At 54.1% G+C, this 15,064-nt stretch overlaps 2 protein-coding genes across 8 annotated transcripts in view; both read right to left on the reverse strand.

The window, feature by feature from the left end:
• The window catches only part of LOC143398315 (cytochrome P450 2D17-like), a 20,269-nt gene continuing 5,205 nt past the window's right edge, over positions 1-15,064 (reverse strand). Inside the window, exons 2-11 of the mRNA XM_076855312.1 lie at positions 4,593-4,723; positions 3,938-4,187; positions 2,882-3,053; positions 2,498-2,650; positions 2,247-2,407; positions 1,657-1,833; positions 1,338-1,479; positions 911-1,098; positions 318-459; positions 1-228 (exon numbers count right to left, since the gene is read on the reverse strand). Of these exons, the coding sequence (XP_076711427.1) occupies positions 50-228; positions 318-459; positions 911-1,098; positions 1,338-1,479; positions 1,657-1,833; positions 2,247-2,407; positions 2,498-2,650; positions 2,882-3,053; positions 3,938-4,187; positions 4,593-4,624 (1,596 nt within the window). The 5' untranslated portion in view covers positions 4,625-4,723 and the 3' untranslated portion in view covers positions 1-49. The remainder of the gene's footprint in view (positions 229-317; positions 460-910; positions 1,099-1,337; positions 1,480-1,656; positions 1,834-2,246; positions 2,408-2,497; positions 2,651-2,881; positions 3,054-3,937; positions 4,188-4,592; positions 4,724-15,064) is intronic.
• Positions 10,882-15,064, reverse strand: part of LOC143398313 (cytochrome P450 2D17-like) — a 12,523-nt gene continuing 8,340 nt past the window's right edge. For all 7 annotated transcript variants that reach the window (XM_076855310.1, XM_076855307.1, XM_076855309.1 and 4 more), the window contains 9 exons: positions 14,774-15,023; positions 13,712-13,883; positions 13,328-13,480; positions 13,078-13,238; positions 12,480-12,656; positions 12,195-12,336; positions 11,807-11,994; positions 11,223-11,364; positions 10,882-11,132 (listed from right to left, as the gene is read on the reverse strand). In XM_076855310.1, the coding sequence (XP_076711425.1) occupies positions 10,954-11,132; positions 11,223-11,364; positions 11,807-11,994; positions 12,195-12,336; positions 12,480-12,656; positions 13,078-13,238; positions 13,328-13,480; positions 13,712-13,883; positions 14,774-14,962 (1,503 nt within the window). In that variant the 5' untranslated portion in view covers positions 14,963-15,023 and the 3' untranslated portion in view covers positions 10,882-10,953. The remainder of the gene's footprint in view (positions 11,133-11,222; positions 11,365-11,806; positions 11,995-12,194; positions 12,337-12,479; positions 12,657-13,077; positions 13,239-13,327; positions 13,481-13,711; positions 13,884-14,773; positions 15,024-15,064) is intronic.

Here is a 15,064-nt window from a genome sequence, read left to right on the forward strand (position 1 = left end):
TGAACATCAGAGCCCCGTCTGGGGGCAGGGTTGGAGTCTGCTACCTCCTCTAGCGGGGCTCAGCACACAGTTCGTATGGGGATGGGGTCACTATGCTACCAAACACGCCATAGTCGCTGGGCCGGGCTTGTCCAGGGGGCACTGAGAAGCTAAAGCGCTGCAGGAGGCAGGTGAAGAAGAGGAAGAGCTCCATGCGCGCCAGGGGCTCCCCGAGGCATGCGCGGCGGCCTGTGGGGGGGCACAGGCTCAGTCAGCCTGTCTCTGGCCTCCACCCCTCCAAGGAGCCCTGGGGAGGGACAGGGAGGCCCCACAGGCACCTGCTGAGAAAGGCATGAAGGCCTCCCGCTTCACAAAGTGGCCCTGGGCATCCAGGAAGTGTCCAGGGTGAAAGCGGAGGGGCTTCTCCCAGACAGTCTCATCCTTCAGCACAGATGACAGGTTGGTGATGAGCATCGTTCCCTGGAGGAGATGCCTGCCATGAGCAGGGAATGGGATGGGGGACTTAAGGACCCCTCCACTGAACCAGGCTGGGCAGACTCTAGTTGGTCCACACTGAACCCTTGGAAGTAACCCTCAGAGACAAAGATTCTCAGCATCCTCGTGGACATGATGGCAGCGCCAGGTGACAAGGGCCCTGTTGACACCCATACTAACCTCTGTCCCCGAGCACAGTTGCTACAACAATCTGAGTCACGTTTTAATCTACTTCCCCCAACAACCTGGGCTCTGTGGTTCTGTGCTGGCCTGGCGGCTTCTCTGCTTCCCAGACCTACTCAGGCTGGGCCAGGTGGTGCCAGGGGAACTGGGAACCAGGGAACTAGATGCCAGTCCTCCTTCCCCTGGCAGTGTCCATGCTGGGGCCACTAGCTAATTGGTCACTTGGAGCTTGGGAGGAGGGCCCCAGGCCTACCTTGGGGATGAAGAAGCCCTGCAACTCAATGTCACGGATTGTCAAGTGGGGTAGACCTAGAGGGACAAGGTCTGCAAAACGCTGCACCTCGTGGATCACAGCCATGGTGAAGGGCATACGGGCCTGGTCCCCCATCTCTGGCTGCCGCACCTGCCCTATCACTTCATCAATCTCCTGTTGGACGCGGCCTGGACAGAGAAGCAACCCCACAGTGTGTCAGCACCCAGGTGACAAGGGCCCTGTTGACTAACCTCTGTCCCTGAGCATAGGCTTGCACCCTGACCCTCTCTTATCTCAGGGCTGTGTCCAGCTTAGCAGGATAACAGGCTTTTGCAGACTGGGTCAGCTTATGTTTGGAGACACAGGGTTCCCACTTAAGATGAGGGGACCTTTTGTCTCTAAGCTCTCCCTCCAAATCCCAGCTCACGCTGCACGTCCGGGTGCAGGATCATGAGCAGGAGGGCCCAGGCCAGCGTGGTAGAGGTGGTCACCATCCCTGCGGTGAATAGGTCAAGCACCACCATGCGCAGGTTCTCGTCATTGAAGCTGCTCTCAGGGTTCCCCTTGGCCTGTGCAGAGGCAGACACAGTGGGCTCAGGGGCCGAAGAAGAAAGTCACCAAATGACCTCCCAGTCTACACCCATCAGACCAGGTCCTGGGTTACAGGGCCCCAAATTGCCCATTCTTGAGCCTCATAGGACCCTCAGCCCACGTCCCCTAGCCCGTCTCAGGCAGCCCCACCTCACCTTCTCCACCTCCACCAGGAAGGCATCAGTCAGGTTTCGGGGTGGCTGGGCTGGGTCCCAGGTCATCCTGTTCTCCTCCAACAGCTCATCCACCATGGCCATGAAGGCCTTCTGTGCAGGGAAGACCCTGCCAGGCAGCCCTGGGATGCGCAGGAGCACTGGGACCACATTCAGCACCTGTGACAGCCACAGAGGGGACCTGGATCCTTCCTGTGCTCCTCTCTCTCCTGGACCATACTCAGGTCCCAGCCTCCTCCAGGGTGGACCCAGGCCTACCTGTCCCACCCAGTGACCAGCTCCCTCCCCAGAGTCAGCCTCCAAGCTCTCTGCTGGCCTGGGCTGCCGGAAGGAGCAGCCTACCATGGAAATCTCGAGCTTGTGTGTTAGCTGGACAGTGGGCACGGGCTCATTTTCCTCTCCTGGAGGTCTCTGACCCTGGCCCACCTGTCCTGTTTGAGATGTGCTCACCTCCGGGCCTTCCCTCTTAGTCTCCTCTCCAGGATGCCCTCTCCCATCGCCCCTGAATGCTAACCCTGCTCGGAGTCTGGGATGCACAGAATTGGCCCTGGATAGTGCCCTGAACTCCTCACCATGGGCAACAAGCCATACTCTTCCTTCATCATGTCCTCCAGAAGGTCCAGCATCTTGGCCAAGCGCTGGTCATCATACTCGAAGCGGCGGGCGTAGATGAGGGAGGAGATCACATTACACACTGATCTCTTCAGCAGAGACATGGGGCTAAAGGGGCATCCTGGGATGGGGCAGGCCAGTAAGGGTGTGGCCCCTGCCTACCAGGTCTAACCATCTCATCCCCTGCTGTGCCCCTCAGCCCATCACCCACCAGTCTTGTTGGCAAAGGCTGTACAGAGGCAGCTGGCCTCCTCGGTCACCCACCGCTCTAGGGATTTCTTGCCCAGGCCAAAGTTGCGCATGGTAGACACAGAGAAGCGCCGCTGCTCGCGCCAGGCAGGTCCATAGCCTGCCAGGATCACCCCTGGGAATGGCAGGGACAGTTTGTGAGACTTCCCTGCCCATACCCTTCTCCTCCCCTGATGTCAGGGATCCCTTATCTACTCAGTCGGGCCATATGCATCTTGACTTTTCTCTGTAGGCCGGCGTGTCCATCCCTGTAGGTCCTAAAGTCACTGATCCCTATTTCCAGGTATCAGCCGCCCACACCAATCCAATCCCCCAGTTTTCCATTTCTGCCACAGATGAAATTTGCCTTGAGACCGAGGTCCGAAGCCCAGGTGCTCATAGATGGACATCCACGGGCGGTCGGAAGTGTCATCGCTGTGGCTCACCAGCACCTCCCGCACAGCGGCTAGCCCACTGAGCACAATGACAGGCTTCCAGGCCAGCTGTAGGCTGAACACGTCACCAAAGCGGAACCGCATCTGTAAGCAAAAGGGCCATGTATTTGTCCAGCTGAACTCCCTACTAGGCTGCAGACCTTCGCCTCACCACAAAAGACCCAGGGATTCCACAGTGTGCCAAGTCTGGGAAGATACCTGGTATTGGGAGGATTGCTAGTTCATGTGGGAACATGAGGCTGGGAGTCACACCCTGTAAAGTGGACTAACTCAGTTCGGATCCAACGTGGCAGCAAGGACCTTGACAATCAGGATATTGTCAGTGGCGACCACTAGCGGCCCACTGTACAGAGCAGGAGACACGGTCACAGAGGGGAGCAGTGAGGCGCAAGCCCCACAGCACAGAAAAGCTGAAGTGGTCTCTGTCGACCTGAGTCCACCTCCAGTTCCTGACTGACAGGCTCTCAGGACCCTGGCCCCTCCCCCATCCCAAGACCTTTCCCAAGGGACCGGGGCCTACATAATTTATACCTGTCCACCTGGATCCCAAACCTACTGCCAAATCCAGTCCCAACTCCTGGCCTTTGTCCTCCCAGACCTTTGCCCTTGGAAAGTGGAACGTGTCCTCAGGCTCTGCAGTGGTCTTTCCCAGGACGACTATCAACCTGTTTCCTTTCAGTGCACAGCTCCAGGTCCACCTTGGCTTCACCCACCACCCATCTCTTTCCGTCCTGGGTTCCCTCCACTGTGATCCACCAGATACTCCCTGACCCTGGGTGTTGGAGGGTACTGGGGATTAATCCCAGGGGCACTTAACCACTGAGTTACATTCTCAGCCCTTTCTATTGTTTATTGTGAGGTAAGGTCTCACAAAGTTACTAAATCTACCTGGAACTTGCAAACCTCCTGCCTCAGCTACCTGAGATGCTGGGATCACAGGTGTGCACCACCAAACCTGGCTCCTTTACCTTTTGGAAGGAGCTGGGCATGTTCTGGAAGTCAATCTGCAGCAGGTTGCCCAGCCCAGGCAGTGGCAGGGGCCCTGGCGGGTAGCGTGCAGCCCAGCGTTGGCGCCGGTGCATCAGGTCCACCAGGAGCAGGAAGACGGCCACGGCCACACTCAGGGCCCACAGTGCGTCCCCAGTGAGCAGCCCCATGGCTGCCTTGCTGTCCACGAGCTCCTCTGGCACACCTGGCTCTCCTGGCCACTCCAGGTACCTGGGGCCAGGGAGGACAGTCTTGTTACACCCTGGGCACTTGACTGCCTGGGCCCTTCCCTTATAAAGGAGCTGAGGCTGCCCTTCGCCCTCTGCGTGGAGCCAACACACTCTGTTGACTGTGCAGGCAGAGAGTGCAGGGAGGGGCCAGGGCAGGGGCAGCCTCCCAGGCCCTTGGCCCTCCTGCCCTCTCCAGGTGACACCCAGGGGAGCATGGAGACAGGGAATTGCCCCCGTCCCTGCACCTTACCCTCTGAAGGAGGCCCAGGCTCCTCACAGCACCAAGGTGTCCCTTGAGTGCCCTCCGCACCTCACAGGGCCCCCTCTCTGACGTGGCCACACCTGCCCCTGAGCACTGCCCCTCCTTCCTTGCCTCCCCTCCCTCTCCTCAGGGCCTTCAACTCACACTTGCCATGCACACCAGCCTGGGTCCTCCATGAGGTCATGGTGATCAGAGGACCAGGGCACAGGAGCACAGGTGGACCGAGCTCTCCAGATTGACGAGGTTTCCTACCGTGCTTAGTCCACTTCCAGTTGCTGGAATGAAATAGGGCAGGTCACTTTAGAAAGGAAGAGGCTGGTTGTGGTTTATGGTTCTAGAGCTTCCAGGCCTCACTGTAGGTGGTGGCCTTCCTCTGGCCAAGTCCCGGTGACCCACATGGAGAGAGTCAGGAAGATTCAGCCAGCTGATCTCCCTCTTCTGACAAAGCCTCCAGGATTCAATCCCTGGGCTGCATGTCAGGGGCTTATCTAAGTCAGATGACTCTCCAAAGTTCCACTTTAAGCCCTGTGGTCGGATTCAGTTTCCATTCTTAAACTGGGAACCGAATTTTAACAGATGACACTTTGGGGGACATGAAACCCTTACCCAATCTACAGCAGCGCTTGTTCCTCTCCCCTCCCAGTGCACACTAGAACTGACACACACACACACAGACACACACAGACACATGCATGCGCGTGCCACCCGCTCATTTATACACCCTCATTTACCAACCATGCTCAGACCACATTCACAGGAACAGACTGGGGCTTAACCTGGTCACACTATTCCCAGGCACATCTCATTGGAGGCTAGTCTTCTTCTTTTTTTTTTTTTTAAAGAGAGAGAGAGAATTTTTTAATATTTATTTTTAGTTTTTGCGGACACAACATCTTTGTTTGTATGTGGTGCTGAGGATTAAACCCGGGCCGCACGCATGCCAGGCGAGCGCGATTTTGCTTGAGCCACATCCCCAGCCGGGGGGCTAGTCTTCTTGCTGAGGATGGTGTTAGCCACCTGAAAACCTAAAGTCTAAAATAATTAGTGAATAAAAGAGAAGAAGTCAGGAATGAATTTCCAAAGCAGAGCCCCTGGCAGATCTAGTCCACATGGAGGCTGCAACTAGAGAAGGAAAGATGGCTCTGGTGGTTTATTTAAGGGGACACCCCAATGGCGGGGATCAGGTTTCTAAGGCAGAGTCTTGCTTTGGGATGTCTGGGCAGTGGGCAGATTGATTGGCATCTTGGAAGGTCACACCCATCCCAGGTGCTGTGTGGGACATGGCAGAGCAGTATAGATATTCACAATGTCTCTGGGCAGTTGACCAATGTCCACAGGTCAACACCAGATGTTTCTCATTAGACTTTGATGTGTGGTGCACCACATGCAACCCATGGAAGCCTCCAGACCAGAGGAGCCCAGCACCAACAGCCTGGTTCTCATGGTTGTGACATTGCCTGGAACAGGAGGGTTAATTTGCAGCCTGGACACAGCAGGGACAATAACACGGCTGACCCGGGAGCTGGCCAGCAGCGCCCTGCAGTGAGGGTCTGTGGGCGGGGTCCCTTTCTCTCTCAGATCCCTGGCCCTCTCCAACCTCTGCTCTGCTGCTCAGGGGAGACGCTGCCACGCCCAGGTGAGGAGCTGAACTGGGGGGAGGATGTCAGCATGAGACGTGATCAGAACGGGAGGTGTCCTCATGCTACCCAGAAGGCCATGATATTTTATACAGATAAATTCTTTTCTCCTCGAATTTCCCATTTAAAAGTTGCCAAACTGCTGACCACTGGTACCTAACACCAAAATAGACAAACCACAGCAAGGGGGACTGCAGTGTGCCCACAGGATGGGATGTCATTCTGCCCTCAACATGGGGTGCTGATCCCTGCTACCAACTGGATGAATTTAAGGAGATCAGGGATATAAGTGAAACACGACGAAGACTGTATGAGCCCACTCCAAAGACGTCACTGTGTGAGTCATGTTCACAGAGCGAGAAAGATGGCTGCAGACCCTGTAGGGCGGGGAGAAGGGGAAGCTGCAGGAACGCAGAGTCTCGGTTTGCAGGGCAGAGTCGGGCAGATGCCAGGCTGATGTTTTCTTCCCTGATCATGTTCTAATACCACTGAGCTGCGCACTTACACTGTGGTAAGCCATTGTTGTAGATTGTGGCCGCCATTAGAAGATGGCGCCGGCTTCCACTGTGGCCTGTAGTAAACAACTCCTTTTATGGAGAGTTGGCACGCTGTCCCTTGCCACCCTATGAGAAAGATCCACGTGGCGGCTTAAGATTGGTACGTGGGAGGCTTTATTAGGCTGTGCTTGGGTGCTCAGGAGGAGGGGGGGTCACTAGAAGATACTTTAATCAAGGCCTGAATAAACTGCTGAAAGAAGAATCCTGTGTCGTGTGTTCCCTTGCTGGCGAGGGGTCGCGACAATTGGTGGCCCGTACGGGGAAGAATATTTCTCGAACCCAGGATCCAGAACTTTCTGCAGTCAGGGTGGTGCACCGGTAAGTTCCCAGGTAAAGTGGGAATCCGCAAGTAAATAGCGGGACGTTCCTCTGTACATTAAGAGAGAGCGGGGAAAATATAATAAAATAGGACGCTCCTCTGTAATTAAGGAGAGAGCGGGACTTTTGTACTTTCACTTTCTTTATAGCTTTGAAACTATTATGGGCGCTGCCTCTTCAAGCCCAATTTTGTTGGCCCTGGATGGGTTACTACGTTCAAAAGGACTTAAGGTAAAGCAGAGCACTTTGCAGATGTTTTTAAGAGAAACTGATATAGCAGCTCCTTGGTTTGCCTTTTCAGGGAGTCTTACGATTCCTAGCTGGGACAAATTAGGAAAAGATCTAGATTTCGCTCGTGAACAAGGCACCTTAGAGGGTGGTGTTATACCACTTTGGAAGTTAGTTAGAGGATGTATAGTAGATAGTAAATGCCAGGAAGCTGTGAGTGAGGGTCAAGCTGTTCTTGAGCAACTACATGAGGAAAAGTCTAAAGGATCACATAGTGAAGTGGCAGAGAGCATTGGGAGTAAGAGTAGTGAGAAGGCAAGAGCCTGAAACTAAAAATAGGAGAAGGCTCTACCCAGACTTGGCTGAATTAAAAACGCCTGAGAACACAAGCGGCTCAGAGAGTTCTGAGGACCTTGATATACTGCTACAACAACTACGCAAGATAAAAATGAAGAAAAAGAAAAAAGGGATACAGGGCACGCAGGCCTACTGTAAAAAGGGGACGGGATCCAATATCGGTCAACAACACTCTGAGGAGGAGGAGGTAGAATATCTCGAAAAAGATATGGTGCCGGTTGCCCCACCCCCGTATGTGGGGGGGGAGCCAAAATTCCGGGAGATCTTTTCATGCGCAAGTTTGGAGGACAGTTAATACAGATATGGGACTTGCATACCCTGTATTTCAGGACAATAACAGGGGAAGATATCATGAGCCTTTAGACTTTAAGATAATTAAAACCTTGGCGGAATCTGTCCGCACTTATGGCGTGGATGCCGCTTTCACCCTTACTCAGGTGGAGGGACTTGCTAGATTTTGTATGACTCCTTCAGATTGGGCTAGTCTAGTCCGCGCTTGTGTCTCCCCAGGGAAATATTTGGATTGGAGAGCATTTATGCTAGAGGGTGCAATAGAGCAAGCTGCTCAAAATCATGCAGCGGGATTCCCTGCCTAGGATAAGGATATGCTTTTGGGACAAGGCAAGTTTGCTAATCAACAAACAGGATACCCCCCCAACATTCATGCCTTGTCAAGATCACTCTTGGGAGAAACATCAGGTCTCTAAGGGTTTCTCTCTTTCCCCCTCTCATAAAAGATACTTATGTAATTCTTCCAACTGTAATTCCTCTATAGGAACAGGTTGGTCTTGGTTTCAATGGTTAATTTCCAATGAAAAGGGAGCCACAGCTGATATCTCCACTTTGGCTCAATTACGAGGAGTCAAAAGCTGGTTGTTTAATGTTTCTGGTAGTATCCAAGACTCAGATCGAGGTAGGAGACTTGGAAATATTTCACATAACTCACAATTAAGTAATGCTACGTTATCCTCTGCAGCAGTCTGTCTCCAATCTCCGTTCCTGTTTCTTTTGGCTAATGATACATCACAGGGGATGCTTAATTGTTCTAATGTTACCTGTTATTTAACTGAGTGTTGGAATGGCTCTTGGACTGTGGCAGTGATTATGAAAATTCCAACCTTTGTCCCGATCCCAGTTACTGCGGATCCTGAATCTTTTCCTATTGTTGAACTGATTAGAGCCCGTAGAGATTTTGGTATTACGGCAGCTATAGTGACAGCTGTGGCGGTATCTGCTGCTGCAGCAGTTACAGCTGGAGTAGCCATGGCCAGCCAAGTACAAACTGCTGCCACTATTAATGAGGTTATTCAACAAACATCCACCATACTTGAATCTCAAAGTAGAATTAATCAACACATTTTATCTGGGATTCTGGCTGCTAATCAAAGGATAGATCTGCTTCAAGCTCAAGTTGAGGAATTGTCTGATCTAGTATATTTAGGTTGTGTTGATCAACGTGCACATTTATGTATAACCTCTGTCAGATTTAATGATTCCAGGAATGCCTCCCACATCATCGGGAAATATTTATCCGGAACCTGGTCCATGGAAGCAGAAAACTTACTCCAATTTCAACTAACCCAAATTGCTGTTTTGAATAGTACCCGTGTCGAACCAGTGACTTTGGGTCAATTCACCAGTTGGCTATCTTCTGCCTTTTCCTTCTTTAAGGAGTGGGTGGGAGTGGGCATTTTGGGGGCAATGTGTTGCTTCGGTATTATACTTTGTTTGTGGCTTCTCTGTTGCCTTAAAACTCGCCATACACAGGAGAAGGCTATGATTGTACAGGCTCTTGCGGCCTTGGAAAATGGCATGTCTCCGCAAATCTGGCTTGCACATCTTAAACAGTGATTTTCTGGGCATGGCCATTGCACCCCAAGTTAATTTCACATTGCACTGGGATTGGCATGTCCTCTTTCTTAATCTCCCCCAGTACTGAATAGCCCTTGCACTCTGCAGGTCTTGTTACCATTGCACGCAGATGGGTTTTAGGACTGGTCTTTCTTCTCGGCTACAGACTCTTTACTTTCCTCTGGGGCTTAGGGATTGTGTTGCCAACTAAAAATTTGTTATTGTTACCAGGCTACCTGTGTTGCCCTACTTCTCGCCATCGTCACTATGCAGGATGCGAGGCAAAGTACTGCACTTGAGTGATCCCTCAACGGACCTCAAGGAAAGCATGTCCTATTGCATGCGGGTTTGACGTCCACGCCCCCGCCCTACGAAAAAAGGCGTCGGCTGATATGGGGTCAGGTCTGGGGAAGGCGCCTCCTTAGGACTGAACCATACATTGCAGCCGCTTCTGCACAGTGGGATAGGACCTCTACTTTCGCCTGCATTGTTTTATAAAATAGAAGGGGGAACTGTGGTAAGCCATTGTTGTAGATTGTGGCCGCCATTAGAAGATGGCGCCGGCTTCCACTGTGGCCTGTAGTAAACAACTCCTTTTATGAAGAGTTGGCACGCTATCCCTTGCCACCCTATGAGAAAGATCCACGTGGCGGCTTAAGATTGGTACGTGGGAGGCTTTATTAGGCTGTGCTTGGGCGCTCGGGAGGAGGGGGGGTCACTGGAAGATACTTTAATCAAGGCCTGAATAAACTGCTGAAAGAAGAATCCTGTGTCGTGTGTTCCCTTGCTGGCGAGGGGTTGCGACATTACACGAGTTCAGAGAGTACGTTTCAGGCACAAGTCTCTCCACAAAACAAACACAGACGCTCACACAGAGCCAAGTGGCCCTTGGGGGACAGTTGCTCAGCAGGCCTGGGGATTCCATCCCACATTCTCAACCAACTCCTGACTCCTGTCGGGCTGCAGGAAACCGTCCCTAAAGCCTGGGCACATCCTTCTTGGCAAGCACCTCTGTATATCTGAGGCCCTTTACACCAGGGATGGGATCTGGGTGGGGGCACTAGGCCATCTCCTCTCGCCTGGGAGGCAGCTGAGTTGTGGCAGCTGGCCACAGGGCACCCTCCACACCACCTGACCAACCCCAAGAAAACCCCTGGACACAGAGGCTTGTTCATACTTCCCTGGGGAGCAGGTCCCACTCCCTGTGTCACACCATGTGCCAGGCAGCCAGGGACAGCATTGATGTCTGGCAGAAACCTGTTCACTTGTCCCCAACCTTAGACCAACAGAGTCCAGACTACTGCATGTAGTTGGCAACCAACCCAGCAGCCAGGGATGGGTCTCTGTGGGTGTCATGGAGCCAGATGTCACCTGCTGAGCACCAGGATGCCCATTTCTCACATGCACCAAGGGGTCCAGTCAGGAAGAATGGGGCAGAGGGCGACAGCTGGCTTCAGACAGAGCCAGGGGCATCTCAGAACAAAGTGACAGTGACAAGACTGGTTTATTGAACATCAGAGCCCCGTCTGGGGGCAGGGTTGGAGTCTGCTACCTCCTCTAGCGGGGCTCAGCACACAGTTCGTATGGGGATGGGGTCATTATGGTACCAAACACGCCATAGTCGCTGGGCCGAGCTTGTCCAGGGGGCACCGAGAAGCTAAAGCGCTGCAGGAGGCAGGTGAAGAAGAGGAAGAGCTCCATGCGCGCCAGGGGCTCCCCGAGGCACACACGGCGGCCTGTGAGAGGGACTCGGGCTCAGTCAGCCTGTCCCTGGCCTCCACCCCTCCAAGGAGCCCTGGGGAGGGACAGGGAGGCCCCACAGGCACCTGCTGAGAAAGGCATGAAGGCCTCCCGCTTCACAAAGTGGCCCTGGGCATCCAGGAAGTGTCCAGGGTGAAAGTGGAGGGGCTTCTCCCAGACGGTCTCATCCTTCAGCACAGATGACAGGTTGGTGATGAGCATCGTCCCCTGGAGGAGATGCCTTCCATGAGCAGGGACTGGGAGGGGGATGTCAGACCTGACCACTGAACCAGGCTGGGCAGACTCTAGGAAGTAACCTGAACCCTTGGAAGTAACCCTCAGAGACAAAGATTCTCAGCATCCTGGACATGATGGCAGGGCAGGTGACAAGGGCCTGTTGACACCCATATTAATCTCTGTCCCCGAGCACTGCAGTTGCTACAACAATCTGAGGCACGTTTTAATCTACTTCCCCCAACAACCTGGGCTCTGTGGTTCTGCACTGGCCTGGTGGCTTCTCTGCTTCCAGACCCATCAGGTTGGGCCAGGTGGTGCCAGGGGAACTGGGAACCAGGGAACTAGATGCCAGTCCTCCTTCCCCTGGCAGTGTCCATGCTGGGGCCACTAGCTTATTGGTCACTCGGAGCTTGGGAGAAGGGCCCAGGCCTACCTTGGGGATGAAGAAGCCCTGCAACTCAATGTCACGGATTGTCGAGTGGGGTAGACCTAGAGGGACAAGGTCTCCAAAACGCTGCACTTCGTGAATCACAGCCATGGTGAAGGGCATGCGGGCCTGGTCCCCCATCTCTGGCTGCCGCACTTGCCCTATCACTTCATCAATCTCCTGTTGGACGCGGCCTGGACAGAGAAGCAACCCCACAGTATGTCAGCACCCAGGGGCCTGCACCCTGACCCTCTCCCATCTCAGGGCTGTGTCCAGCTTAGCAGGATAACAGCCTTATTGGGGACTGGGACAGCTTATACTTAGAGACACAAGAGTCCCACTTAAGATGAGGGGACCTTTTGTCTCTAAGCTCTCCCTCCCCATCCCAGCTCACGCTGCACATCCGGGTGCAGGATCATGAGCAGGAGGGCCCAGGTCAGCGTGGTAGAGGTGGTCACCATCCCCGCGGTGAACAGATCAAGCACCATGATGCGCAGGTTCTCATCATTGAAGCTGCTCTCAGGGTTCCCCTTGGCCTGGGTCAGGCAAAGAGGACAACACAGGAACAAGGAAGGAAGTCACTGGGTGATGGATGCACAGGTCCCACCTTGCCTGGCCTCCGGCCTCACAGGACCCTCAGCCCACGTCCCCTAGCCCGTCTCAGGCAGCCCCACCTCACCTTCTCCACCTCCACCAGGAAGGCATCAGTCAGGTTTCGGGGTGGCTGGGCTGGGTCCCAGGTCATCCTGTTCTCCTCCAACAGCTCATCCACAATGGCCATGAAGGCCTTCTGTGCAGGGAAGACCCTGCCAGGCAGCCCTGGGATGCGCAGGAGCACTGGGACCGCATTCAGCACCTGTGATAGCCACAGAGGGGACATGGGTCCTTCTTGTGCTCCTTACTCTCCTGGACCACACTCAGGTCCCAGCCTCCTCCAGGGTGGATGCAGACCTGCCTGTCCCACCCAGTGACCAGCTCCCCCTGCAGAGCCAGCCTCCAAGCTCTCTACTGGCCTGGGCTGCCAGAAGGAGCAGCCTACCAAGGAAATCTCGAGCTTGTGTGTTAGCTGGACAGAGGGCACAGGCTCATTTTCCTCTCCTGGATTCCTCTGACCCTGGCCCACCTGTCCTGCTACTGTTTGAGATGTGCTCACCTCCGGGCCTTCCCTCTTACAGTGTCCTCTCCAGAATGCCCTCTCCCATCGCCCCTGCATGCTAACCCTGCTTGGAATCTTGGTTGCACAGAATTGGCCCTGGATAGTACCCTAAACTCCTCACCATGGGCATAAAGCCGGACTCCTCTTTCACTGTGTCATCCAGAATGTCAAGTATTTTGGCCAAGCGTTGGTCATCATACTCAAAGCGTCGGGCGAAGATGAGGGAGGCGATCACATTGCACACTGATCTCTTCAGCAGGGACATGGGGTTAAAGGGGTTTCCTGGGTGGGGCCAGGCCAGTCAGGATGTGGCTCCTGCCACCCAGGTCTACCCATCTCATCCCCTGCTGTGCCCTCAGCCTATCACCCACCAGTCTTTTTGGCAAAGGCTGTACAGAGGCAGCTGGCCTCATTGGTCACCCACTGCTCCAGGGACTTCTTGCCCAGGCCAAAGTTGCGCATGGTGGACACAGAGAAGCGCCGTTGCTCACGCCAGGCATGTCCATAGATTGCCATGATCACACCTGGGAATGTCAGGGACAGTTTGTGAGATTTACCTGCCCTACCCTTCTCCTCCCCTGATGTCATAGGATTCCTCCTCTACTCAGTCAGGACACATGCATCTCTAGCTTTTCTCTGTAGGCCGGTGTGTCCATCCTTGTAGGTCCTGAAGTCACTGATCCCTATATCCAGGTATCAGCCGCCCACACCAATCCATCCCGGAGTTTTCCATTTCTGGGGCTGCTGAAATTTGCCTTGAGACCGTGGTCCGAAGCCCAGGTGCTCATAGATGGGCATCCACGGGCGGTCAGAGGTGTCCTCGTTGTGGTTCACCAGTGCCTCCCGCACAGCGGCCAGCCCATTGAGCACAATGACAGGCTTCCAGGCCAGCTGCAGGCTGAACACGTCACCAAAGCGGAACCGCATCTATAGGCAAAAGGGCCACGTATTTGTCCAGCTGAACTCCCTGCTGGGCTGCAGACCTTCGCCTAACCACAAAAGACCCAAGGACTCTGCAGTGTGCCAACTCTGGGAAGAGACCTGGTATTGACATGTAGAAACATAAGGCTGGAAGTCACACCCTGTAAAGTGGATTAACTCAGTTTGTATTCAACTTTCTGAACCCACAGCTATGACCTTGCCAATCAGGATATTGTCAATGGGGACAATAGTGCTCCACTGTACAGAGCAGGAGACACGGTCACATAGGTGAACAGTGAGGTGCAAGACCCATAGCAGAAAATCTGAAGTGGGTCTGTCAATCTGTGTCCACCTTCAGTTGCTGACTGATGTTGCTACTCAGGACCCTGCCCCCTCACCCATCCCCAAGACCTTTCCCTCTGATGGAATCACAATGGACTGGGGCCTACATAATTTATACCTGTCCACCTGGAACCAAAACCCAGTGCCAAGTCCAGTCCCAACTCCTGGCCTTTGCCTCTCACACCTTTGCCCTTGGAAAGTTGAAAGTGTCCTCGGGCTCTGCCGTGCCCTCTCCCAGGACACCTCTCAGCCTGCTTCCTTTCACTGCACAACTCCTGGTCCACCTTGGCTTCACCCACCACCCATCTCTTTCCGTCCTGGGTTTCCTCCACTATGATCCACCAGATTCTCCCTGTCCCTGGATGTTGGAGGGTACTGGGGATTAATCCCAGGGGCACTTAACCACTGAGTTACATTCTCAGCCCTTTCTATTGTTTATTTTGAGGTAAGGTCTCACAAAGTTACTGAATCTACCTGGAACTTGCAATCCTTCTGCCTCAGCTACCTGAGATGCTGGGATCACAGGTGTGCACCACCAAACCTGGCTCCTTTACCTTTTGGAAGGAGCTGGGCATGTTCTGGAAGTCAATCTGCAGCAGGTTGCCCAGCCCAGGCAGTGGCAGGGGCCCTGGCGGGTAGCGTGCAGCCCAGCGTTGGCGCCGGTGCATCAGGTCCACCAGGAGCAGGAAGACGGCCACGGCCACACTCAGGGCCCACAGTGCATCCCCAGTAATCAGCCCCATGGCTGCCTTGCTGTCCACGAGCTCCTCTGGCACACCTGGCTCTCCTGGCCACTCCAGGTACCTGGGGCCAGGGAGGACAGTCTTGTTATACCCTGGGCACTT

The sequence above is a fragment of the Callospermophilus lateralis genome, chromosome 4 (assembly GCF_048772815.1).
Source record: "Callospermophilus lateralis isolate mCalLat2 chromosome 4, mCalLat2.hap1, whole genome shotgun sequence".
In the NCBI taxonomy this organism is placed as follows: Eukaryota; Metazoa; Chordata; class Mammalia; order Rodentia; family Sciuridae; genus Callospermophilus; species Callospermophilus lateralis.